At 35.5% G+C, this 26,820-nt stretch overlaps 1 protein-coding gene across 1 annotated transcript in view; it reads right to left on the minus strand.

Annotated features, from left to right (window-relative positions):
- The window catches only part of LOC144255454 (uncharacterized), a 280,090-nt gene that overhangs the window by 201,290 nt on the left and 51,980 nt on the right, over positions 1 to 26,820 (minus strand). The window contains exon 3 of the mRNA XM_077800156.1: positions 7,154 to 7,197. Coding sequence (XP_077656282.1) covers positions 7,154 to 7,197 — 44 coding nt within the window. The remainder of the gene's footprint in view (positions 1 to 7,153; positions 7,198 to 26,820) is intronic.

The raw sequence follows: 26,820 nt of genomic DNA on the forward strand, positions 1-26,820 counted from the left end.
GGTGTCCCATTTTAGGATAATCCAATATGTAAAAGGTGCTTTCAAACTAGAGAAAACATTAGAGGGGCAAAATGAGCACTCACTCACACCATCTCCTTAAAATATCCAATTCCTCTCAAACAGATAAATTTATGTATTCAACATCACCTTAACCAATTGACCAAAGTCAACATCTTCAATAATTAGACAAGAATATGTTAAGTGTCGGGGCAGGGGTTGTAGGTCAGTGGTCAAGCACTTGCCTAGCACATGAGGCACTAGATTTGACCCTTAGAACCTCATTAAAATAAATGAGTAAAATAAAGGTATTTTTTAAAAGAATGTTAAGTGTCCTCAGGTCATACACCAATGAGGGCATAATTTATGCAGTACTTTTGCCAAAACCAGGAAAAAAAAATCATGCAAACCCAAACTCCTACAAAACAACTTGCTTATATTCTTCACAAGTGTCTATATCATGAAAGACAAAGAAAAACAGAAATTATTATGGATTAAGAGTCTAAAGAGAGGAATTGTTACTGATTAAGAAACTATAGAGATATAAATACAATGTGTAATTCTGGATTAAATTCTGGATTGGGTAGGATGTAAAAGATGTTTTATAAAGGATATTACTGGGATACAGAAATTCAGAGATAGGCTTCCACAAGAGTATGACATCAGTGTTACAATTCCAGTTTTTGTTAACTGTACGGATTGTGAAAGAGGCCCTAGTCTTAGAAAATAAAGTTGAAACACAGGGAATGGGGTATAATGTATACAACTTTCAAATGACTCAAAAACATAAAAATACATAATATAGATAATGATAAGCAAATATGAATAAATGTTACCGGGATGATTAGAGATAAAATTATGTTCTTCTTACCATTTATCTGTAAGCCTAAACTTATTTCAAGTAAGTTTTTAAGATTTTTAAAAACAGGTAACATGGAAGATTAAATCTGAGGTACTTACAAGAAAAAAGTCTAAAATGATATTAACATTTTCATTTTTTATGGAACTGCTGTGAACTTATAGTAAGACAGTTTGGAAAATGGATTTGAGAGGTCCAATTTTGGTTAGAACCCCCCTCCTTGTCATTTATTAACTGAGCCATCTTGAGCTTATGTTTCCTCAAATGACAACACAGCTTCCTCTATCTTCACAACTTTACTGTGAAACCCAAATGTCATAAAGTATGAAAATGAGCTTTTTAAACTATTAGATACTATTCAAACATGAGCTCTTATTATTACAGGTTGTCTCCTGAAAGATTATAGAGATGCAAAAGAAGTTTACATACCATTAGGTTAAGTATTCAGGGAAAACCAAGAGCAAGTTAGTGAAATGGATCAATAGCAAATTATAAAAATATGGTGGGGTTTTCCTCCCCAAAAAAATACTTTTAGCAAAGGAAGAATATAAAAACAAAGCCAACTTTTTTTTAAATAAAACTCAGGTAAGTGAGAGCCATCTCCACTAAAAGATATTTCTCAATTAAAGGATACCTACTTATACCTGAAACATGGAGCTTAGAAATTACTAAAAAGATCTAAAACTATTTTTCCTCAAGAATCCAGGCAGCCCAGCAGATACACATTAGGATAAATGATATCTCTAAGAGGTCTGACATAACCCCAAGCCGCTAGGGCCACTAAAGCTTTCGAAGCATACACCAAATGTAAGGAAAGGTGGACCCAAGGGAGAGTCAACCGTCTGTGAAATTCTGTAAGATATAACTTTTCCCTTATCTCCTAAGTCTCCAACTTCATTCTGGAAGAGAAAACAGGCCCTGCCCGACTTTGTCCTCACTAAGACCCAGTCACTATTCTTTCTGTCCCTCAAACACATCAAGTTGGTACTCACTTTAGAGCTTTTGCATTTTACTCCCTTGAGGCAGAATAATGCCAACATTTTCACAATGATAGCTCCTCCCAGTCACTCAGGTTTCACCTCTTACGGCATGTCCCTCCCCTCAGAAGCCTCCCCTCACCAACCACCTAAAACAAAATAGCTCTAGCCACCATCACATCCTCTGGTTTTATTTATTTTCATAGACCTTTTATTCCTGTTAGGTTTTCTAAATCATCTGCCCCTGCACAGTGTAATGCAAGTACCATAAGAGAAGGGACTGTATGTTTTGTTCATGGGTAAATCGTTAGCATCCAGAACAGGACTTGGTATAAAGAAGACACCTGAATGTCAGAATTCCCCAGCTCCAGCCCAAAATTCACATCTAATCCTCACACGTGAGTGAGATTAATTCATTCTTAGGAATAAAATATTAAAGGCTCAAATGCAACTAAGGTTTCTGGAATTCCTCTTCTCCTGACTTAACTTTGCCTTCTTTCCCATTCTCCACTAATTATAATTCCATCTACTCTTTTATCTTAAAGAGCTTATTTATTCTCACAGTAAGAAGTACCAATTTTTAGAGATGATATGTACTATCCCTACTTTAAACCCAACATCCTTGCCCCACAATTCCAAGCCCAAATCTCTTGCTATCAAGAGGACACTCATGTGTTCTTTGTTTAAAGAACAAGTTCATCACTGCCTCCCTATGCCTGATAATGGCATCAGCTGTCACCCATTCAAAATTTTCTGTCAACTGTCATTCAGTCTGTCTTCTCTTCCACTCCCCATTTCGAATGAAGTGTTCAGTCCTTTTTAAAAAATATTTCTTTCATCTGCCACTGTCTTTCCATTTTCAACTCATTAACCTATGTACACCATCACACAAAAAGGGGTATTACTAAGCTTTTCAGAGGTTTTACCACCACCACCCAATGAAACCTTATAAATCCACCTGACAATAATCAATATTTCTGCGGAGGCTGTTAGAAATACCTGACATAGTAATGTAACTATACACTGCCTAACACAAAGGCTGTACTCAAGGAATAAGAACTGATAAGACAAGAAACAAAGGCATAGTCACATTGCACTCCTGGTTGTCAAAAGTTCTAAGCCAGCCACGCACGGTGGCACACACCTGTAAATCCCAGCAGCTCGTGAGGCTGAGGCAGGAGGATTGCAAGTTCAAAGCCAGTCTCAGCAACTTAACAAGGCACTTAGCAACTCAGTGAGACCCTGTATCTAATAAAATAGTTTTTAAAAGGGCTGGGGATATGACTCAGTGGTTAAGTGTCCCTGGGTTCAATCCCTAGTACCCCCCACCCCAGAAAAAAGTTCCAAGCCATCCCACTGTGAACATTAAAAAAAAAAAAATCATTAAAGGAGTTTCATTTAAACATTCAACAGTACATACTTCCACCTGCACAGTATAGAAACTTTCTTACAACTGCAACTTATTCCGGATGCATCTTTATTTAAAGACCGATTAAAATATTTGGAATCCAGCCTATTTTTTTCTTAACTTGTAGAAATAAGTTCTCAGGATTATGTGTTTTTCATATTTAGTAGCAGTTTTCTCTCTCCTACCAATGATGCTCACCCCTAGTTGATCCCAAATATGAACTAAAAGAAAAAATTCAACAGAATCTTGCCATTCCTTTGATCATTGTCTGTTTTTACAGGTGCAGAGAACTGTACCTCAAGTTCAACAAACTCACCTATAACTAGTATTTTTCTTCACCAAAACAGCATAAATCACTATGATTTGACTCAGTTAACTAATTGACAGTACAATATACTGTCACTTCCCTTTTTAAAAGGATAACAAACTACCCTACTTATTACTAATAATAAATGTATTTGAAACCTGAAGTTTAAGCGATTCTTCAGTAAAGTCTGTTAAGTTCACTTCAACACATAATTATATACGAAGCAAGGCTGAACCTTGCTTCCCTAGCAGAATGAAACTTGTATAAGCTTAACAAGGTTTACATTGGTTTCTATGACTAATTTTAGAAAACACAGACTCAAATCACAATTTTACCACCAGTGAGCTATGCCTTTTATCACAACACATTCAGACCTCATCTCTAAGATGGAATGGGGCTGAAGCAGATAATATCGAAGGTTTTTATTAACTCTATAGTTCTAGTAGACTCCAAGAAGGAAAGATCAGTAGGCTTCTAACTGATCTTTCTGCCTCTACCCTCTTCTTCCCAATTATCCTTCATACTACCATCAATAATTTTTCCCAAACTACTACAGAATAGTTTTCTGTTACTGTTACAAAAAACACCATACCACCAACTCAGTAGCTTTAAAGAACTCACATAGATATTGTACAATTCTGAAATTCAGATGGCTAAAATGACTTTTACTGGACTAAAAACCAGGTTATTAGCAGGGCTATGTTCCTTCTGAAGTTTCTAGAGAGAAAAAGTGTTATCTGCTTTTTCCAGTTTCTAGAGGCTGTAATTCCTGGGCTCATGGTTCCTTTCTTCACCTTCAAATTCAGCAGTGTGGTATCTTCAAATCTCTGAAACTGACCCCAACTCTCTTCACACCCTCTTTTACTTATAAGAATCCCAATGATTGCAATGGATCACCAGGATAATCTTCCATCTTAAGATCCATAATTTAATCAATAAGAAGAACCTTTTACAGTATAAGGTAAATACATTCAGTTTCTGGGAATTAAGATGTGGACTATAAAATCCATAGATGAAGACACAGGAGTCAATCTCTGTCAACTGGTTTCTGCAAAGAACTCTTAGATAGGATACCAAAAGTATAAGTGATAAATAAATAATAATCTGGGCATTATCAAAATGGAAATTTTTAAATTTTTTTTTTTTAGTTTTAGATGGACACAATATATTTATTTATGTGGTGCTGAGGATCGAACCCAGTGCCTCACATGTGCAAGGCCGGTGCTCTACCACTGAGCTACAGCCCTAGCCAAAATGGAAACTTTTTGAACTTCAAAGAACATCACTAAGAAAGTAAAATGACAACCCATAGAACAGCACATTTTGCAAATCACAAACCAGATAAGGAACTTGAGCCCAGACTATACAAAGAATCTTTACAACTCAATAATAAAAGACAATCCAATTTTTAAATGGGCAAGGAATCTGAATAGATATTTCTTTAAAGATATATAAATGACGAGCAAGCACATGTAAAAAGTGATCAAAATCATTAGCCATTTGGGTAATGCAAATCAAAACTACAATAAGATATCACTCCACACCCACCAACAGGGCTACAATCCAAAAGTCAGACAATAAAAACATTGGCAAAGATAGAAATGGAAAGTCTCATGCACTGCTGATGAGAATGTAAAATACAATAGCCACCATGGAAAACAGTTTGGCAATTTCTCAATATATTAAACAGAGTTATCATATAACTAAACAATTTTACTCTTAATGTGTATACCCAAGAAAAATAAAAACATATTCCTATACAACAACACTATTCATAACAACAAAAAGTGGAAAGGACTCGAATGAACAATAACTAGAATGAATAAACAAAATGTGGTATAGATAGATACACATCAGATTATTCATCAATAAAAAACATCAACACAAGCTCTAAAATAGTTAAAACTTGAAAGCATGCTGTTAAAAAGACAGTCACAAAAGGTCATATATAGTTGACTCCAACTACATGAAGTTTGTAGAATAGATAAATCAATAAAGATAAGTAAATAAGTGGTTGCCAAGCACTGGGAGGAGTGGGAAGTGAACTACTAATGAGTATGACATTTCTTTGGGAGTGATAAAAATGTCCTAAAGTTAGAAAATGATCATAATGGCACAAAGGGAAATGTAGACTGAGCATCCCTAATCTAAATAAAATCCAAAATGCTTTTCCAAAACACAAAACTTTTTGAGCACCAATATGATGCCACAGTAGAAAACTCCACACCTGAAAATGTCACACAAAATTATTTAAAATTAATTTGGGGCTGTGTGTCGAATATGTACATAAAACAAATTGATTTCATGTTTAGACTTGGGTCCTAAGATAGCTCATTATATATACACAGATATTTCAAAATCAGAAAAAATTCAAAACATGATCTGGTCCCAAGTATTTCAGACAAGGGATTCTCTACCTGTAAATAAAAAACCAATTAATTATACTTTTGAAAGGGAGAATATATGATATGTGAATCAACAAAGATGCTCTAGAAAAATCTAAGGCATTCAATTCACATGAAAACTAACTGATAAACATATATCATTCCCAAGTAATCAGGAAAGAAAATAAATACATAAAATATTTTCTAAGAGCATGTATTTTTCTTTATATGTTAAAATTAACAAAACCAACTATGCATAAGAATTATATGAATGACTCATGTTGGAAAAAAATAACTACTGTAAACAGCAATGATTAAAAATAATTAAATACATAATGAACAGAAGTTTTAAAATATACATCATCAATGACTCCTTGATGGTCAAAAAACAAAATTCCCTCACCTTTGTCTTCCTTTGGAAGTAAGCTTCAACACTCTATAGTTATCCCACATGATTCCCCAACAGAAATTCAGCTGGAATTTACCCTACCACCACTCAACTAACACCACCCTTATTTGCCCATCTCCCTTTTGTCCTAAACAAATTAAGGAGATGTTTCAACCATCTAATTGGTCCTGATTCAAGGCCTGACTCAAATCCTATCACAAACTTTTCTCACCCTCTCCAGAACGTAGCAAACCAACATCCTCTGGCCTCTCACAGCTCTGTCAGTAGCTCTAGATGGCTCCTCCCTAATAAGCACCTTTCCAGCCCCCCAATGAAGTCAATGCACTTCCACTCCTTGTCCAGCCTCAACCTGTTAATTTATCCATTTCATCCTATAATTCACTCTCTTCAAGAAGAATGGTGTGTCAGCTTTCACCCCGTCTTAAGGTAAACAACACTCTTGCCAATGACAGGGTGCCACCTAGCTGCAACACAAGGTAACTCACAATGGGAATGGGAAAAATCTCCATTTAAATTTTACAGAAATGCACAGCAATAAAAGAAAGAAGCCACAGTACAGTACCATTTGCAGGGCAATTTGTTTCATAGGTACATCTTATCACCCTGACTAGATTACCTCACAAGTCTTACAGGTATTATTTGTTCTCAGCTCAGTTTCATCATGTACTAGTCAATTTAGTATTTACTAAATCAAACTCAATTCCTGATGCATAAAAAATTATTTGGTAATCTCTATCACAAGAGTATGAGTTTATTACAAATAATGAACAACATGGATAAGTACAAAATGAAAAGAAATCACATTTACTCACATATAATGGAGCTTGTTGTGGATTAAGTTTCATTGCCCAGGACACTGAAACAGAAATTGAAGAAATAAATGAGAATTAAATTGGAAATGGTCACCAAAAATATAAAAATCACCCACAGCTCTAAGAGTACAATCCTATGTCTGAGGTTAGTGTGTGTGTGTATGTGTGCGCGCGCGCATGCGTGTTCAGCTTTCCTTAGAGATTTGGGAAAAAGGAGGCTCAAGGATTACAGAATTCCTTGTATTCCAGCCACTTTTCAAGTGGGGAGAATGATTTTCTAATTGAAGAAGAAAGACAAAGGCTTCACTGTCACAGAAAACCATTGATCAGATATTTAAAGCATTTACCAAAGCAAAACCATTAAATGTTCATTTGTGCTTCTGTATAACCCACCAAACTCACAAAATGCTGCTCTACCCAAGATATCCCCCTAGTCCCACTAAGGAGTTTGGGGAAAGGGAAAGGAAGTAGCAAAAGACTACTAGAGCTCTTTTGCTCACTGCCATCTTCTCAGAGAAGATGCAGCTTGCCTTTAACAGCTAAAAACTCACCTTCCTCAAAATTAATAGCTGAATTCCTTAATTATTTGTCATTAAATGAATGCTCACAAAAATCTTATGAAGAACTTTACAGAAGATTCCCAATACTGTATAACACATTTCTGAATATTAAGAATAGCATGTGGGATTTCAGAATGATAAACATCCTGAATGTGACTATAAGCTGATCTTCAGGGCACTCTTTCCTTCCAGTACACCTAAAGAAATCTACACTAAAAACCAACTTTAAGAAATGTAATAGTAACTAACTCTTTTAGTGGAAAATTTTAATTATATTTCAGATTCAAATAACAAACACTGATGAAAAAATGGCAGGCTTGAGTAATTGCTCAATGTATTAAATATCCATTTAATTTAAAATTAACTCACTGTGCTCTCTGGCCTTTAATCAGCTTTCCCGGTCCTGTTCAGACTTGCTGAGATATGGGATTTAAAGAACCTATAAATTTATAAACTAATGTGTGTTGAATAACTTAAGAAGTGTTCCTGCCATCACAGGCAGAAGAAACTGATATGAAAATTAACACACTGGTAATCCACAAGAATTAGAGAAATCTATGGGTACAAACTAATGACTTTTCAGCCCTCTTATGTGCCATAATTTGCCAAGGAAACTTGGAATACTGTGTAAGGACCACAATATCAACTATCTGAGGGGCTCCCACTGCATACAGATGTGAACTGAGAGATGAGAGAGCTCAGAGGGCTCTATTGAAGAGCTGATGCCATCTGAACTGCTTGAACTATGTGTTTATCCAAATGTATTTCAAAGCCATAACCCATAACAAGTTGCTCTGATAAGAGGATTAAAGAGGGATGACAAAGTGTCTGTCCTCTCCCACTGGTCAAAGTGCCAGGTCATTGTGTTGTTGGCAACACAGGCTACTGAAAAGAATATATCTGTCAAAAGTAATAAAAGTAATGACCAGAAGGCTCCAGAAACAGATTGGTTTTAGACTTCTTCAATGATGACACATGAGGGGAAAGAGAACTAAACTTCATTGGGTTTTATATATGATATTGTATTCATTCTCCATAAAAAAAAAAATCACTTTTCTCATTTCACTGGTGGGGGAGTCTTTTCAAAAATTAAACATATTTAACACAAAGAGCAAAAAGTAAATGGGAGAGCCTAAATTCAAACACTGTGTGATACCAATACATTTTTTTCTCCACATTGCCAGTTCTGATCAAGCCTTCCCAAAAAGAAAGCTAAAGAAATGTACTCTGTCCATGCAATGGTTTCAAGACAGAATGTTAGGAAAAAAACCCTACAATTTCTTCCTTACCTAGAAAGCAATGAATGACTTAAAGCAAATTCACAAGTCCAATAGGGCTGTTTTCATGTTACAACCAATACATGAGAAACACTGACAATAAAGACTGCCTAGCACTTGAAAGACTAAGAAGAAATATCAAAATTAAAAGACTACACGACATGGTGTTAAGTTCGATCAACAAATCTACCACTCAACAGTAAAACCAGCTAGAGTTTTGAGCAGTCATAAATGTAAGGAGTGTGAAATAAACAGAAGCATAATAATTGTTTTTATTCTTTTTTAAAAATAATAAGTTGTAGATACACACAATATATTTATTTACTTTTATGTGGTGCTGAAGATTGAACCCAGTTCCTCACATGTGGAAGGCAAGCACTCTACCACTGAGGTATAGCCACAGCCTCTGTTTTTATTGTTTCCACATTTTTCACTTTAAAATGTTGAAAGAAAACAAAATTTCATAGTTCAGTGTCATATAAAAGTGACAAAATCACTTTATGTCAAAATAATACTTTCCCAATTTTAATGCAACTGTCACAACCAATCCAGAACCCTACCATGGCTCCCCTGAGGTACAGCAAGCCAACAGCTGGCTTCCAGATGAATCTGCATTAGAGTCTTCGTCCCAGTCCCTAACCAAATCCCATCAGCCACAAAACTTATAATCAAGAGGGGTCTGTCTCAGCATCCAGTCCTGATCATCTTGCTTCCCCAGGGAAGAATCACTGCCAGATTACTTGCCTCCGCTTGTAGACTGGGTGCCAGAGCCTGATCACCTGAGAAAATCTCTCCATGCTCCCTAGGCACCTCTGACTCAACCTTCCCCAAATGTTATTTTTGTTTTCTATAGCACCCTCTCTGCCTAAACTGAAGTAAGCAATCATTTAAAAGTGTTCTCCTGAGGTACCAATCCTTTTCTTTAGGGATTTCTATGGCATGGTACTAAAATTATAACCTGCCATGATTCAAGAAGGGTAAAGTATAAAACTAAAATGTAATTGGCTTGGGGGACGTATCTGATCCATCTTTAGTTTTCTTAGAACTTCCAACAGTTGGAGCATTGCATAAGCTTAAATACTGCAACCACAGACACACATGGCCAGCACAGCAACTAATAAGCACACTACACTGCCTCTATTAAAAAGACTAAATAAATTTATTTTACACCAACCACCAATAAGCCACTTTGATGAAGATATTAAAAGAAAAAAACTGCAAAGTCCTTATCTAGATTGGAAACAACCTTTTATTGTTTAAGAATGTTTTAAACAAGCCCTGAAAGAAGAATGTAAAGATTAAAATGAGACTACCAATATAATTCAGAGATGGAGACAAACAGACTTGGATTTGAATTACAACTCTGGTACTGGTACTTACTGACTATTGTTATCTTGGACAAGTGGCTTAATTGCCAAGCTTTACTTTCCTTTTCTCCTAAATGGGGATAAATAAGAATAAAAGATATGTGTAAATGTCTAACACAATTGTAGGCAATAAAATCATAAAATTAAGTTCCTGTTCCTAATAATTAGTGTGAATCACTGAAAACCATTTCAACACTAACTTCACACCACAATCAACTCCTACATCTTTTAGACCCTCTTAATCACCTGTGCTGATCTTGAATTCTAAACAAAAGGTATTGCTGAGGGAAAAAGAGACCCCAACATATCTGGTGTTCTATTAAACACGATTTTTATCATTGCTGAGCTCTCAGAAGCCACCCACACTTTTCTTGCTGTCCCTCTGGTACGTCTGAACTATGTTCAAGCCCCCCCACACACACACGCAATTATCTCTGTGGTCTTCTTTGCACTCCTTTTCCTTCAGACTCTGTACACACCATCTGTGAGCATCATGCTCTCAGTCCAGTCCTACCTTTGCACATGTGAAGGCCTCTACCCTTGGTGATTCTGATTATAGGATTACTGCTAATATTTTAACCCACACAATCAGCAGTGACATACCGTCTGGTTTTTCCTCTTTGCACCAACACCATTTATGCCACAATATCTGGCAGTATGCTGGGCCCTCCCCCACACACACAAAAAAATACTAAAGGAAAACATGTTTGGTATGAACATCAGAGACAGAAATTAGATTTCTGTGCCATAGTTTATGGAAAGGGATCAATACATAAGCTATAAAAATCAAGCTACCAAAACCAAAATATCTAAGGTTAATCTAGTCCCAAAAGGTTCATCTAGTAGCCCATTAAAGACAGTATGGATCCTGCCAAGTGTTAAGGAATCCAGCCTTAAGCAATTTGTTTAATCTGCCAGAGAGGTAACAGGGAGCAGATTCAGAGGACAACCTCAAAGCAAAGAGGGCGGCAAAGGGTTATTTAATACTATACTTGGGTTCTCACATGATGGTTGCTACCTCTGGGAAGAGGAACATGCACATGTTATTTCAATTCTCCTTTGGTGCTAACACAGGCCTGTGGTTTCCTGAAAAAAAAAAAAAAATGGTTTCTAGTGTTTTGCAAAGATCTATATGGAGAAGAAAACTCCCAGTGGCATTCCACAGGTGAGAATTTTGCCACCAGCTGTATCCTGTTATCAAAAGGAAACGGAACTACAAGCTGCCTGGAGGTCCAGGCAAGGAAGAGCAAGACCATAAATTCAATAAGTGCTGACACTCTTATCCCTATGGCAATAAGAATAAACTTTAAATTTAGAAAAATTCATACACAGCTGGGCTGTATGTAAATTAACTTCTGCAGGGGTTAAAATAGATATCCGGTAAAAAGACTGCCAAATTCAAGCCTTTATACTTCCTCCATCCTCTCTCATCGAAAAAGCAAGCAGCCCAATGGGCTAAACCAATTATAAACCACCTGGAAAGACTAACTATAGGCAAGTGGGCACACATACAAATGCAACAGACATTACTGAGCTGGATGACCTTACCTGGACAAATCCCAGGGCCTGCTGTGGCTATTCCATTAGAAGTGATTTCACAGGGACACATAGCCCATCTTCTTGAACACATTATATGACAAAAGCAATATCAAATGAATTCCACAAGTAGCTAGCAGAAGAGCTCAGAAACAAAATGCTGCAAGTGGTCAAGGTAGGCCTTTAAATTATGAAAATGGTTCTCAGGTCTTAAGGATAAATACTGCCTTCAATGTTATACAATAATAAGTTTTTTGAGAACACAATGTTGAAAAACAAGAGGAATGGCATTTTGAGAAGGGAACATCTCAAAGTTGCAAAGTTTTAATAAAAACTTCAAATAAAAGAAAATTATAAATGTTCTAATTAGGTGAAGATGCTACACAGAAAAAGAAAAGTCACCTGTTAAAGACTTTTAATGAACTAGGATCAGCCATGTAAATACACAGGAAAATCATCATCCCCAGTTCTAAAAATCAAGATGCCATGTCAGTATAGAACTTGTGACAACATTAATATTTTTTAATAGAAAATTTGACTACTTAAATGCAAAAAATTTATGAGTATTCTGAAATAACCGAAATGGGTTTTTTTCTTAATATTTGCTGCATTTTGTTTGAATTTTTTTTGTATTTGTAGATGGACAGCATGTCTTTTGTTTGTTTGTTCCTTTTTTTTTTTTTTTTGAGGGGGGATACTGAAAACTCAACCCTGGAGCACTTACCTACTGAGTCACATCTCCAGCCCTTTTTTATATTTTATTTATAGACAGGGTTTCGCTGAGTTGCCTATGGCCTCAATAAGATTCTGGGACAGGCTTTGAACTTGAAATCCTCCTACCTCAGCCTCCTGAGTTGCTGGGATAACAGGCAAGCATCATTGTGCCTGGCCCTTGTTTTCTTTATTTTTATGCGGTGCTAAGGATCAAACTTAGTGCCTCACTTAGTGCAAGCACTCTGCCACTGAGCTACAGCCTCAGCCCCACAGAAGTGTTCCCAACCCCTAACTACATGGTAGAAAGGTATTCCTCACAAATCTCTCCTCCAAGTAACATGTAGGGGAGTACTAAATTAAACTGAATCTGCGTTCATAACAGTCCACGGTAGAAGTAGAGAAACAGCCAGGCATCTACTGTACAATACCCTTTCATTTAAAACAAATACAAACTGAAAAAATATTGTTGTTCCATAAAAATCAATGCTATAATAGTGTTAATTATTGGTCCCAAGTGATAACAATTTGATCATAATGAGCACACAAGGAGCACAACTGGCTACTTCACCTAAAAACCAATCAAAAAGTAAATTAATTAGGAAAAAAAAGAGTATAGATTTTAGAATGTACTGTCCTAAATATAAAACCAATGTTTTTGTAGGTTTCTCTAACTGGGTCCAGAAAAGAGAGAGTGAAAAGTAGATGGATTATGTATGTGTTCAAAGAACCCAGGCCATCGGCAAAGCAGCTCAGTCTAGAAGGGGTAAGAAAAATATAAAGAATGCAAATCAGCATACTACAGTGATGTAGCCACATCCATGTTTATAACAGATCAATTAACTCCGAATAGTTAAACTATGGAACCAAACTGGGTGTTCTCCAACAGATGAACAGATAAAGAAAATGTGGTATATATTCTATACACAATGAAATATCACTCTGCCTTAAAGAAAAATGAAATTACAGCATTTACCGGTAAATGGATGAAGCTGGAGAATATCATGCTAAGAGAAATAAGCCAATCCCCCTGGCAAAAAAAACCAAAGGCCAAATGTTCTAATATGCAGATGCTAATTCACAATTGGGGTGGGTGGGGCTAAGGAAGAAAAGAGGTACTTTGGATTGGATAGAGGGGAGTGAAGGAAAATGAGGGAGTAGGAAGGATAGTAGAATGAATTAGACATTATTACCCTATGTACATATATGTTTACACGACCAGTGTGATTCTAAATCATGTAAAACCAGAAGAATGAGAAATTAGACTCCATTTATGTATGATGTGTCAAAGTGCATTCCACTGTCATATACAACTAATTAGAACAAATTTAAAAAAAAAACACAAAAAAGGGAAATAATTCAACAACCAATTGAGTGCATACTGTAGAAAGGGAGTTTAGATAGAACTATATATAGTTCAAATAAGCTCTGCAGATAGTGCTGTGAGGCCTTGGCTTTCTGATTCTCCACATAAATAGGCCCCACAAATGGCTCCTCACTACAGCAAACAGTTGATTCTGTACTAGATAAGTCATGGTCAGATGCAAACAAAATTTAGACAGATCTAAAAGACCAAAGAACTTAAGCTGCTCCAAAAACTTGGACACATCCAAAACAGAATCAACAAAACATCCCATGCCGAGTAAAGAACTGATAGACTGCTTTGGTCATAGTAAGAGGGCACTACACGAGAGAGGAAGAAGCTGAAGCATAACCCTGTGCTAACTGAAGGCTCTCTTCCTCTGTATTATTTTTTTAAGTAACTTTATTTTATTTGTTTGTTTATTTTTAATGTGGTGCTGAGGATCAAACCCAGAGCCTCACACGTGCTAGACAAGCACTCTATCACTGAGCCACAATCCCAGCCCCTCTCTTCCTCTGTATTAAACAGGTTTAATAATCACTTGCCTCAGAGAGCCTGCTGTAGGTCAAATGAGATGCCATTTGTGCAGCAGTTTAGTATAGTGGTGACCCAGAACAGGTGTTCTGTAGACTGTCTTTCACTGACACCAAGCAAACCTGTCACAGGATAACCAACAAGAAAAAGATGGTCATGGTAAACAAATTAAATCCTTTCTTCTTATTGGTTGTCACAGCAGAATCTTTTAAGAAATACAGCCTACTCAACACTAGTTTGAGAGCTTAAGGTTAGAACCTCGGTAAAATCAATTCTGTCTTTAGGCAATTTAAGATGAAAAAAATTGTTTTTAACTATCAAACAGAGTTAGGAACAGTTGTCTTTGTGGCTGGCTCTCCATCAGCAGGGAGTAGCAATGGTTACAAACCACAATTCAGCAGATTTTCAGTCCCTACCCGATGAAGTAAAAGCTCAAAAGTCAAATTTTTTCAGTTTAAAAATCATATTCTTGATTCCCTTTTCCTTCTCTATGCTCCATTATTCCCCAAATGTGGGCAGATCCACTTTATAAAACAAAAGCACCCCAATTACCCATCACAGGAAGAACCTAAACAAAAATGAAAGGTGAAGATTGACTACTGATTCTATTCCACATTCTCCTTAATCTGTGGCTTCTCCCTCCCCAATGTGACACATGAAGTTTCTATGGAAGGACCTGGCATTTTTAAGCTCACATGTTTGTACAGAAATAGGAACAGTGTAAATGTTTGGAGAACAGAATGAAAGGATTATCAACTGGCTTCAATTATACCAACTGATCTAATCATCATGTTACATGATTCTTCTGGCATCTGAAGTCTATTTCTTAAACTCAAGCAGGAGCATTTTTTAAAATATTCCTCCATCTCTCATCTTTCTCTCTCAAATATAACCAAAATATACCTGGTGGTAAACACATGTGCTCATTGGCTTTTAGAATTCATACTCATCTAAAATGGACCTCACAGACAGATAAATTTCACTTCATCTGATTTCATTCAGATAGTCTTCTCATTTGTTCTTCTAAAGAGTATTAATTCTGTAGTTTTAACAGCTTATATCTTATAAATTAGGAAGAAATACCACATCAACTTTATAAGTAAACCTATAAAGTTTACTTACTCTATAATTCCAGGTACCATACTAATCCTGACATTAATCCATTTTACAAATAAAGAGATTCATGATTAAAACACTAACCCCTGTGAGATCACACAGGTGGTAACAGTGACGGCTAGAGTGTGAACCCAGATCTGACACCAAAATCCATGCTCTTAACCCAGTGCCACAGGTATATAAGCAAATGAGGCAAGGTAATTTTTGTGAGCTGAGAACTAAATATAGAAAAGATGAAAACAAATTTTCTGGGTGTGATGGTACATGCCTGGAATTCCAGTGACTGGGGAGGGTGAGGCAGGAGGATTCAAAGTTATAGGTCAGCCTAGAAAACTTAGTGAGACCCTGTCTCAAAATAAAAAAAAAAAAAAAAAAAAAAAAAAAACAGAGCTGGGGGCATAGTTCAGTGGTAGAGCACCCTTGAGTTCAATTCCCAGTATAATAATTATTCACTCAAATAGAAAATGCATGTTGGAGGAAGGAAAATTTCACTAAGTAAAAGAATAAAGTGAGAAGAGGAAGGCAGTAACATATGCCTGTTTAAATCTTCTTTGCAGACATCTGTTTTATCTCTTGAAAGCACATCACTGTGGACCAATTTATAGATGTGTTGTATTCTGTTTTGCAACAGTGGTAGGTAATGAATTATAGAGTCAGCTGCTAATTACCCAACAAATAAAGCAACTCAACAGGCCAACATGTTCTTATCTATATTCAAATGGAAATGTTTATAAGCCTCAGAATTAGCTAGAAATGGAATTTCTCCTACACAAAATAAGTTTACATCAACCATGTGAAATCTGTTATCCCCCAAATTTAACTGCTGTTATAAGCAACAGAAATTTCTGAGAATGTTTTCCCTAAATTCTATAAAAGTATTATTAAAAAAAATAGTCAAGCTTCAAAACCAATGTCCAAACTCAAGAAATGAATAGGCAGTCTTTCCCATTCTAATTGTGATGTTTCTGTCAGTACTGCATCGAATTTTATAGGTACAAATAAGTAGTATACATACTACCATTTCAATACTTAAAAAACACTCTGGCTTTTCAAACAGATAATTATCAGCCTGGAAATCTGCCATTAAGGTGAAAAGACAACTAAAAAAATAAAGCAGGGCTGGGGTTGTAGCTCAGTGGTGCACTTGCCTAGCATGTGTGAGGCAATGAGTTCGATTCTCAGCAATGCATACAAACAAAATAAAGGTCCATCGATAACTACAAAAAATATTTTTTAAATATTTTTTAAAGAAACAAGATGGGTAGACTAAAGACCAATATGACATGTCCTTCCATTATAGACCTTGATGGCTAAACTAAGTCAGAGCAAGAAACAAAGAATGCACTCACCCATTGAATGCTGCCCCACTTGGTCCAAAAGAAAAAATACCACAGAATTGAGAATCTTAAAAACTTAGTTATGAAATCTTCAAGATAATCTTTTCGGCATTCAGATGTGGGCTAACAGTCTCAGGCAGGCCTGCAACTTTAAAGCAACCAAAACCTCCACTAGTAATCTGTATTAGCTGTACTTAATAACCCCTAAGGCAAGATCTGCCTTTCAATAGCTATAATCAAATCATAACTATAAGCAAAGATAACATTTTAAATCTTACTAAACAAATCAACCTTTCATTTTTAAAAATGTGAAACTTTTGAGTTAGGCTTCCTAAGATATGTACTATAAAAAGTTAACTGGTGGTAACAATGAAAAAGCTTAAAGGTTTGGAAAATATTCTCTAATTGATATGTATTTCTAAGAGGGACCAGAGATAGCTCACAAATACTGAGCAAAGGGAAAAAAAAAGAAAGAAAACCAATATGAATATCAAATCCAGGAGAATGGGTAAGTAATGATTTTAAGACTTAAAAAAAAAAAAAAAGACTTCCACTATTTTAAAAAGTCAACAAGGAAGTAAAAGCAGAATACAGATTGTAAACTCTGGACAATATACAAAAAGTGACTATTTGAAAGCACTAAAAAAAAGACAAAAGCTGACAGAAAGCTCAATGTTACTGATAAAACTCACTTTTTTTTTTTTAAAGCCAGGGATTGAACTCGGGGGCACTCAACCACTGAGCCACATACTCAGCTCTATTTTGTGTTTTATTTAGAGACAGAGTCTCACTGAGTTGCTTAGTGCCTTGCTGTTGCTGAAGGTGGCTGTGAACTTGTAATTCTACTGCCTCAAGTCCCACTTTTATATTGTTTTTCAACTAAGGGCATTCCCCAGATCACATGTTGCAATAGTTAGAATTCAAGTAAAAAGATATCATTCTTATAATCGTGTATGAACTTTGCCCAAATCTTTGACAGATTCCCAACTTGTACTTGAGGGAGAGAATCCATAAAATTTCCAGGAAAATGTCAATATGGAAGCCTGAAAGAACTAAGCAAGATGGAACTAAATTGTGTCCAAAATGAACGAAAGTAAAAATAACTCAGAACAAAGTTTAACACTATTCAGAAGAGGGGAAGAAAAAAAAATGGTGGTCTCATCATCTACAATGTGCAGCACACAATAAAAAATTACCAGATATGTATTAGAAGTTTAACATGAGGTTACTTTGTATTTGCATAAGAGTTATTTTACCTTTGACAAGCTGCAAATAATATCTGCATGTATCTGATGATGAATATATATCCAGAATTTATAAGGAACACTTCCAACTTAAAAAGAAGACGTCCCAATTAAAAATGGGCAAATATTTGAAGAAGATAAATGAATGACTAAAGGCATGTGAAAGTTGCTCAACATCCTATCTAGGGAACAGTCAAAATTATTATTATAAGATGCCTCTATACATCAAACAAAATCACCCTCTTATCTACTTAAAACTTGAATTTTTTGTTTTCTCACAAAGAAACTCAAGTCCCAGATAGCATTATAATGGTATGCACCAAAAATTTCAAGGGGGAAAATGATACCATACATACTTACACTATCAAAAAATGGGGGTGGGGGAGCTGCATTTTCCAGTTCATCTTATGAAACCAACTTATACTGACATCAAAACTAGATAAAAACATTAAGAAAAATATAAGCCAAACCACTCACAAAAATAGACACAAAAATCCTTAATAATATTACCAATTCATATCCAGGAATATAAAAAAATAATAATACAAATTGGCCAAATGAAATTTACTCCAGTAATGCAATGATGATTTAACTTCTGAAAATAATACAATTCTGAAAATAATAGTATATAATTCACCTCATTAAAGAATTTGAAAGAAAAAGCATACAACTACATTACTGCAGAAAACTCATTTATAAAACACCATTAATCCATGATAAAACCTCTCAGCAAACTAGGAATAGAAAATTTCTCAACCTGATAAACAAAATCCATTAAAATCATACAAAAAGGTAAAAAATCTGAATGTTTACCATTAAGACAGATAACTTAACCAGAATGTGAGTTCTCACCCATGCTAATCAACACAGTCCTGGCAGTCCTAGCAAGTACAGTTAGGTAAGAAAAAGAAATAAAGGTATACAGATGGTGTGGGGATTGAGAGAATTAATGCTGCCTCTCATCTGCAGACAATAGGAATCTTCCAAAAGGCTAACAGAGAAAGTGTTTTATAAAGCAAGATGGCAGACTACAAGGTCAATAAACAAATAATTGTACTTCTCCTAGTTGCTAAAACAAACAAAAGAAACTTGAAATTTCAGATATTTATAATATCATCCAAATATTTAAGGATATATTTAATAAAATATGTGTAAGGTCTGTATACTGAAAATACAATAGCTGCTTTTAAAAAACCTGAAGAACATCTTAACAAATTTGCAAAAAAGTATAAAGGCTAGAAGAGGGCAAACTCAACCAAATGAGTGCTCACTGATGAAAAAAGAAAAAAAAAATCAATAAAGGCAAAACTACTCCCCCAAATATTAATTTATTTATGTTTTAAAACTGTATACAATATTCTACAAATCATACCCATATCCTAAGCTCTTTATTTGTTCTCCTGTTTGTTTTTTTCACACAATAACAAAACTTCTGAAAGTGATACAAATGGAAATCATCTGAGACAACCAAGACATCTATTCAATATCCTTGTATTCTTTAAAATAACAATTGTGGTCATGTTTTGTTTAACATTGGAAATATGCTGGCTCTCTTGTCATCCTGGAAATATCACAGAGTGCACTTACACAAAACTACATAAAACAGTCTGCTACACACCAAGGCTTCATAGTATAACCACTATGGTGTTATAACTCTTCAATGTCCTCAACATTAAGCAGAACATGACTATACTGTTAAAATGCTACTATGCTTATTCTTCCAACATTAAAAATCACTATCTGTGTTACCAAAAGTTAAATTTCATTTCATAGCCTCTTTCCAAAAATAATCTCTCATCTGCTACTAGAGATTAAAATAGTCCAAACTTGTGTAAAGACAATTACTAAATCCAGAAGAGTCATCATAACAGAGTGTGATTTTTAAATCACAATATATCTCTAAAAGGGCTGTGAATTTAACCAGCTTTAAAGTGACACTGGTTGTAAAAGTATATGTTTCAGCTAATCAAAACATGTAATACAAACTGCAGACAGGGCTAGAAAGATGAGAAGGCAGAGACAGGATTCCTAACTTCAGTTCTTTGCAGTCTTAGAGTGTCTCCATGGAAAACCTTAAAACTTCCTTTATCCTGAAAAATACAAGCAAGCTTTTCTAACATGCTCTCATCATATTCATTCACCTGAGAATGCATGTAAGAGCTCCTTTAAACTCACACAATACTCTGAGAATAATCAAACAGATATCCATCTGACTACAAATGAACAAATGTAGGCTATTCCTGTATCACATAAACCACAAAACAATACTTTTAAGATTTTTGCTGTCATTCTTCCACATTATTTTAAGACAAAAATACATAAGAGAAAATTTTAATATACTGAGTCCTTGAAAAAACTAGAAATCAGGCATCAAAAATGCCCTCCCAACTCGACTTTGGTCAACATTTAAATCACTAAACTGGACAAAGAGAGAGAACGTGCAATGACCAAACTTTTTGAATCTAATGGATAATTTGCCACAGATCCAAAAAGATTACAAGCTCAAATGCTAACTCCTGAAACTGTCTATTCTTTATTTTTTCATTCATTCACCAAAGTTCAGTAAGCACCTACAACTAGGAACATTGTGTTAGGTGCTACAGACAGAACAATAGAAATATTAACCCTTGTTCTTCAAAGTATATACACTCCAAGGTAAATAGATAGGAAAACAAAAAAGTTAAATGATGTACCACAGTTATCTAGGTAGAGGAAGATACAAAGAAAATGAATGGGGGGGGGGGGGAGGGAGAAGCATGCAAACTCAAAAACACACTTAAAGAGGAAGGGGTCTGAAAGAAGGCAAATCTTTTAGGGCAAGCCCCCAGTGACCTACTTCCTCCAACTAGGTCCCACATTCCAGCAGCCTATTTGTTTATCGATAGATTAATCCACTAATGAGGTCAGAGCCTTGTGATCCAATCATTTCCTCAGCGCCCCACCTCTGAACATATGAGACTGCAACACTCCAGATCCAAACCATAACAAAGTGTTTCAAAAGTTATTTTCTAGTTATCATTGTCATCAATTTAAAAAAACAATCTACTATGATGAGTAAGGTGCACTGGTAAACAGTATAATGGGAAGAGGGATAAGATAATAAATCATTCAAAGGATCCAAAAATTACTAAATTCCAAGTAATTGCCCTTGAGAGACCTCTAGTCTACTATAAAATAGCATGCAGATCCATAAGCAAATATACAGTGAGGTTATAAAGTAATAAATGCCTAAAGATCATTACAAGTTTAAGTACAGTAGAAATCTACCATAATCTATCTGTAAACTAGTGAAAGATGGAAAAGGGATAGGGTAAGAAACTGAAAATTCCAAACCTACATTAACTTTACTATTAGGGAGATATTTACATAAATTTAAGAATCCTGAATCATATTACATATAGCTGTATAATCCTGAGCAATCCAATCATACTTCAGCTCATCTTCTATACTATAGACACAAAAGAACCTACCAGTTTAAACTTCCCATTTTGAAATTAATTCCTTAAAACTGAAGAATTACACAAAAATATATAAAGTAGAAATGACCTAGAACAACTGGCTATGATAACACCAAAGAGAAATCAAACGAATATATGTTTACATGGAAGGCTTCTTACATGCAGATTCTTTTAAAAATTCTTGAGAAGTGGGTACTCTCCTCTATTCTACAAGAAAAATGAAAAAAGTGGTGAACTTGGGCTGGAGATGTGGCTCAAGCAGTAGCACACTCGCCTGGCATGCACAGGGCGCTGGGTTCCATCCTCAGCACCACATAAAAATAAAGACGTTGCATCCACCAAAAACTAAAAAATAAATATTAAAAAAAATTCTCTCTCTCTCTCTCTCTTAAAAAAAAAAAAAAAAGTGGTGAACTCTGGAATCAATCTGACTCAAAAGCCGACTCTCTAATTCTGTACTATGCTAACTCCCAGAATCTATAACTGGATTTCTAAACTAACTGGACTTAAAACATTACTGATGTACACTCATGGATGGGCACAGGCACAAGAGGGAGAAGCAAGGTAGATGTATGAATATTTATGAAGAGGAAAATCACCAATCATCAAATCAAGGTGACAGTGGCAATCACTGCCATATACCATATTTTATCCTTACAGTTGCTGGGTCACAGGCATTATGTGGAAAGTGGAGGGACAATCTTCCAGGTGGTATTTCAGAATCTTAACAATCATCATGGCCTCATTAGGACACAGTACCTGGACATGAGCACAGCAGTATGCATTTCTAAAAAACGTTAAGGTTAGAATCATAGGAACCTAGCTTCCATATTTCAACGGAGGCATGTTAGTAACATTCATTACCCAGTGACTCCCAGTACTGCCACCAATAACATTACCCAGAAGAAAAAAAGCAAAAACCCCACAAAAGCCTCCCTAGGGTTGCTTTCTACCAACACTGACCTTGGTGTCTATAGAACTCACTGCCTTTAATGTAGCCAATCTAGTTCAAATTATGTGTCTCCTTTTTAACCCTTTAACAGAAACAAGAGTACAACAGAAAAGGAAAACAAAAAAGGCAGAGGGAAAAGCAAAACACACAAAAAGATCCAGGGTTACTTACAGACCTCTCAAAGATACCAGCCCTAGCACATTAAAAAAAAAAAAAAAAAATCATCACATTCTACCATTTTGTGCAATTTAATCTTGGCTGCATCTTAATCTACTGATCTCTTAATGGTGTGAATCTGTAAGAACCATAAAGAAACACTACAGGGACTGAAATCAGTCAGGCTTGTTAGAACCAGACATATGGAGAAGTAGGACAGTCCAGCCTGAACTCTTCCTGGTTCAGTGTGTAAACCGTCTTCCTTTTTTACTTTTATAAGCAACAACAAACTCTAATGATTTCTACTTAATTTTTTATTAAATTTAGGAAATGTTTATCCTTTGTTTGTGCAATTTTTTTTCATACCATTTTCTCTTTCTACATACAACTCCAGACCTTTTTAACTGTTCCACGTTTTGAGGTTCTGTTCATTTTTGTTTCAACTGCTTTCTGCAGATTACATCAAGCTTATAAACAAGTTCAATAATTCTTTCATTATCTCTATTCTGCTAAAAACTTACCCTGTAAAATTATTTGTTTTTCCTTTTTTTATAGCTTCTATTTCTCTGCTGAGATTTTGTATGTCTTCCTGTATGTAATTAAGTATAGTAATAACAGTTGCTTTAAAATCCTTATCTGCTAAATCTAGCATCAATCTCTATTACTTAGTTTTACTCTATAGAATGGGTCACATTTTTCTGTTTCTTCAGATTTTGAGTAACTTTATATTTTTTAAAGCAGACACTTAATTGAACTCAGAGGCAAACTTCTGTCTCTTGATGGCAGTTCCATTCTCTATTAAGGTTAAGCCTTGGCTTGGTGCCCCCATTCAAGTATGGCTCTATAATTTTGACAGGATTTCTATACAGAACTTGGGGTACTCCCTATCTGGGCTTTCTGTCCTTTAAAAGGCTAAAAAGATGTACAAAAGGTATAAGTGAGAAACCAAATGCACCAGGATGAAATTTAATATGGATACAGGTGAACCCTGCACTTCTATCAAAACACCCAGGACACACATACAAATGGACAAGGAGAAGAAATTTTTTTGAGACACCATCTCACTAAGCTGCTGAGGCTGGCCTTGAACTTTCATTCCTCCTGCCTCAGCCTCCCAAATCACTGGGATTTCAGGTGTGTGTCACTCTGCCTAGCAGAAAAAACCTATCTTAAAGTAGCATAAACAGAAAGAGACCTGTGATTTTGGCAGCCAGTAAACTCCCCTGTCAATAAGATGAAAAGTTAAGGAAGCAAAAAATCTGGCTGGATTTCTTGATGGCTGTCAACACACTGAACAAGTAAAGTGAACTGAGCTCCAGAAAACTTAAGTGAGTTATTCAAGATAAAAGTTATTAAACTGTTAGGTCAGGATGATAGCAAAGGGCATAGGATTTCTTTTGGGGATAATAAAAATATTCTAAAATGATCATGGTGATAGTCATACAATTCTGTAAATACAGATACTAAAAAGCCATGGAATTGTAAAATAGTACACTTGAAACAGATTAATTGTATGGTATGTGAATTATATCTCAATAGAGTTGTTTTTAAAAGGAATTTAAAAATCACAACTGGATTTATATTCTTTCAATTTTATTGAAGGACTCTTATCTAAAAAAACAAATAAATAACAAGAGTATATGCCTATAATCCAACCTACTTGGGAGGCTGAGGAAGGAAGCTCTCAAGCCTGAGGCCAGCATGGGCAACTAAGCAGGACCCTGTCCTGAAATTTTTTAAAAATAAAATAAAAAGAGTTAGGCATATAGCTCAGTAGAGTACCTGTGGGTTCAATCCCTAGTACTGCAACAATAACAACAACAATAATAAATCTATTATTTAACAAAGCAAGTAAGATATTCTGTCATTTTCTGACCACAAATTCAGTACTAACAGTTTAATCTATTCTCCCATTCCTTCTTTACATAAAGTTTAAGTAGCACATCAAAATCCAATTAAGTCATAGAATCAATGTCTTCCACAGACTGTTGGATTTGGTACTTACTTTGTTCCAAATCAAAAAGAGAATCTCACCTGGTTTGCATTTCCAAAAGTATGACCAACTTTCACAGTCTACAAGCATATATTATTCAATATATCCTTCAAGGTACAAAGATGGTATAGAAAAGGTGAACAGGGGGCTGGGGTAGTGACTCAGCAGTAGAGTGCTTGCCTAGCATGTGCAAGGCCCTGGATTCAATCCTTAGTACCACATAAAAATAAAAATAAAGATACTGTGTCCAACTACAACAACAAATTTTTTTTTTTAAAGAAAGAAAAGGTAAGTAGGAGGGATTAGGGGGAGATAAATGTGGCTGAAGAAAAGAGAATAAAAGGGAACACTGTGTGAAAGAGGCTGAAAAAAAGCACAGGTGTCAGACTGTAGGCCTACTTAGGCTTCATAAAGCACTCAGTCTTTAAGACCAAGAGCAATAATCACATGCACATTTTAAAGGATCACTTGGTTATATCATGGACAGCAGAGTGCAAGAAGATATCAGGATTCAAACTAAAAGACTATGGCAGCAGCTAAGATACAAGGGAATAGCTGGGGTAGGATCATAATGATGAAGATGGAAAGAATGGATGGACAACAGATAGTTAGGATATTAAAAGTCAACAATATTTGCTGAAAAGTACATGGAGTAAGAAAAAAGGAAATGTCTAGGATGATTTCTAAATTTATGTGTTGCATGAAGCAGACTAAGAGTTGTATCATTTGAGAGTAGAAAGGAGAAGACAGTGAATTTGTGTGTCTTTTCCCCCAGAAGACTTGCAGCTATGAGTTCTAACAGTGCCTTCTCAACTCCTCTTACCTAACTGGTTAAGGAGTCACTGGCAAGAAGTCTATCTAAATGATTTCAGACTTCCTCTTAGCGTCAATTTTCTGAAAAAAACATAGCTAGGAGAAGGGAACACCTGTTTTCATGAAAACCTCTAGCTGATTATCAGATCAGTTAACAAGTATCACACACTCCAGTTTGGAAGGTACATTTCACAAAAGCACAATGCCAAAATTCAAAGTAATTCCCCAACCAAACATCAAAGAGTAGTAAAAGTGTTATATGCTGCATTTTTGCTTCCAGCCCCAAACTACCTTCTTTCTTGTAATAAATAAATGACTATGTTACCATAATATTCTATAATAAAAATGTTAAAACATCAATTAATTTAATGTTTAAATGTCTTTCTTTGTTTTCTATACATACTGCTAGGATACACATATTTATCTTTTGAAGCCTACTGATAACTGAATGGATCTCAAATCCTGAGGACTGACCCGCCTGACCACAGCCAAGGTAGGTATTTTCCAACATACAATAGTACTTTTATTTTCTACTGATTACAGCAGCTAGCTGGAGCATTGGATATGAAAAGTTCTGAGAATTTCAACTTGCCATCAAACACCAATACAATTCATATAAGTTAGTGTCAGTAAAATGACACAGATAAGTACAATGAGAAAGAAAATAGCATAAAATTTATGCCAGGCCCAGTGGCGCACACCTGTAATCCAGCAACTTTGGAGGCTGAGGCAGGAGGATTGCAAGTTTAAAGCCAGCCTCAAGGACTTAGCAAGGCCCTAATCAACTTATTAAGACCCTGTCTCAAAATTTTAAGTGCTAGGGATGTGGCTTAGTGGAAAAGTACCCTGGGTTCAATCTCTAACAAAAAAAAAAAAAAAGATTTTTTTTAAAAAAGAAAGAACGAAATTGGCATAAAATTTATTACTGCTATGGCTATGCTCCCTACCTCATCTACAACCAAAAAGTACATAAAGGTGTTTCCAGCTTCCACTAAGCCAAAGCAAGCAAAAGGGAGAGGAAAGGAGAAAGAAAAAAACTAAATCAATTTCTCATTGGTTTTAAAGTTACTAGTAGAGCATAGGGAAAGATTCTGAAACAATAGGTTTTAACTATGAGTTATTTAAACTCCAAATGTACCAAATTATTACTCAGGCCCATCTAGAACAGTTACCAGAGTATATGATGATAATAGCTAATAACTATAGCTTGAACTTACCACAACTCCAGATTGGCCAGGTGCAGTGTCGCA

This window comes from Urocitellus parryii, chromosome 6 (genome assembly GCF_045843805.1).
Source record: "Urocitellus parryii isolate mUroPar1 chromosome 6, mUroPar1.hap1, whole genome shotgun sequence".
NCBI lineage: Eukaryota > Metazoa > Chordata > Mammalia > Rodentia > Sciuridae > Urocitellus > Urocitellus parryii.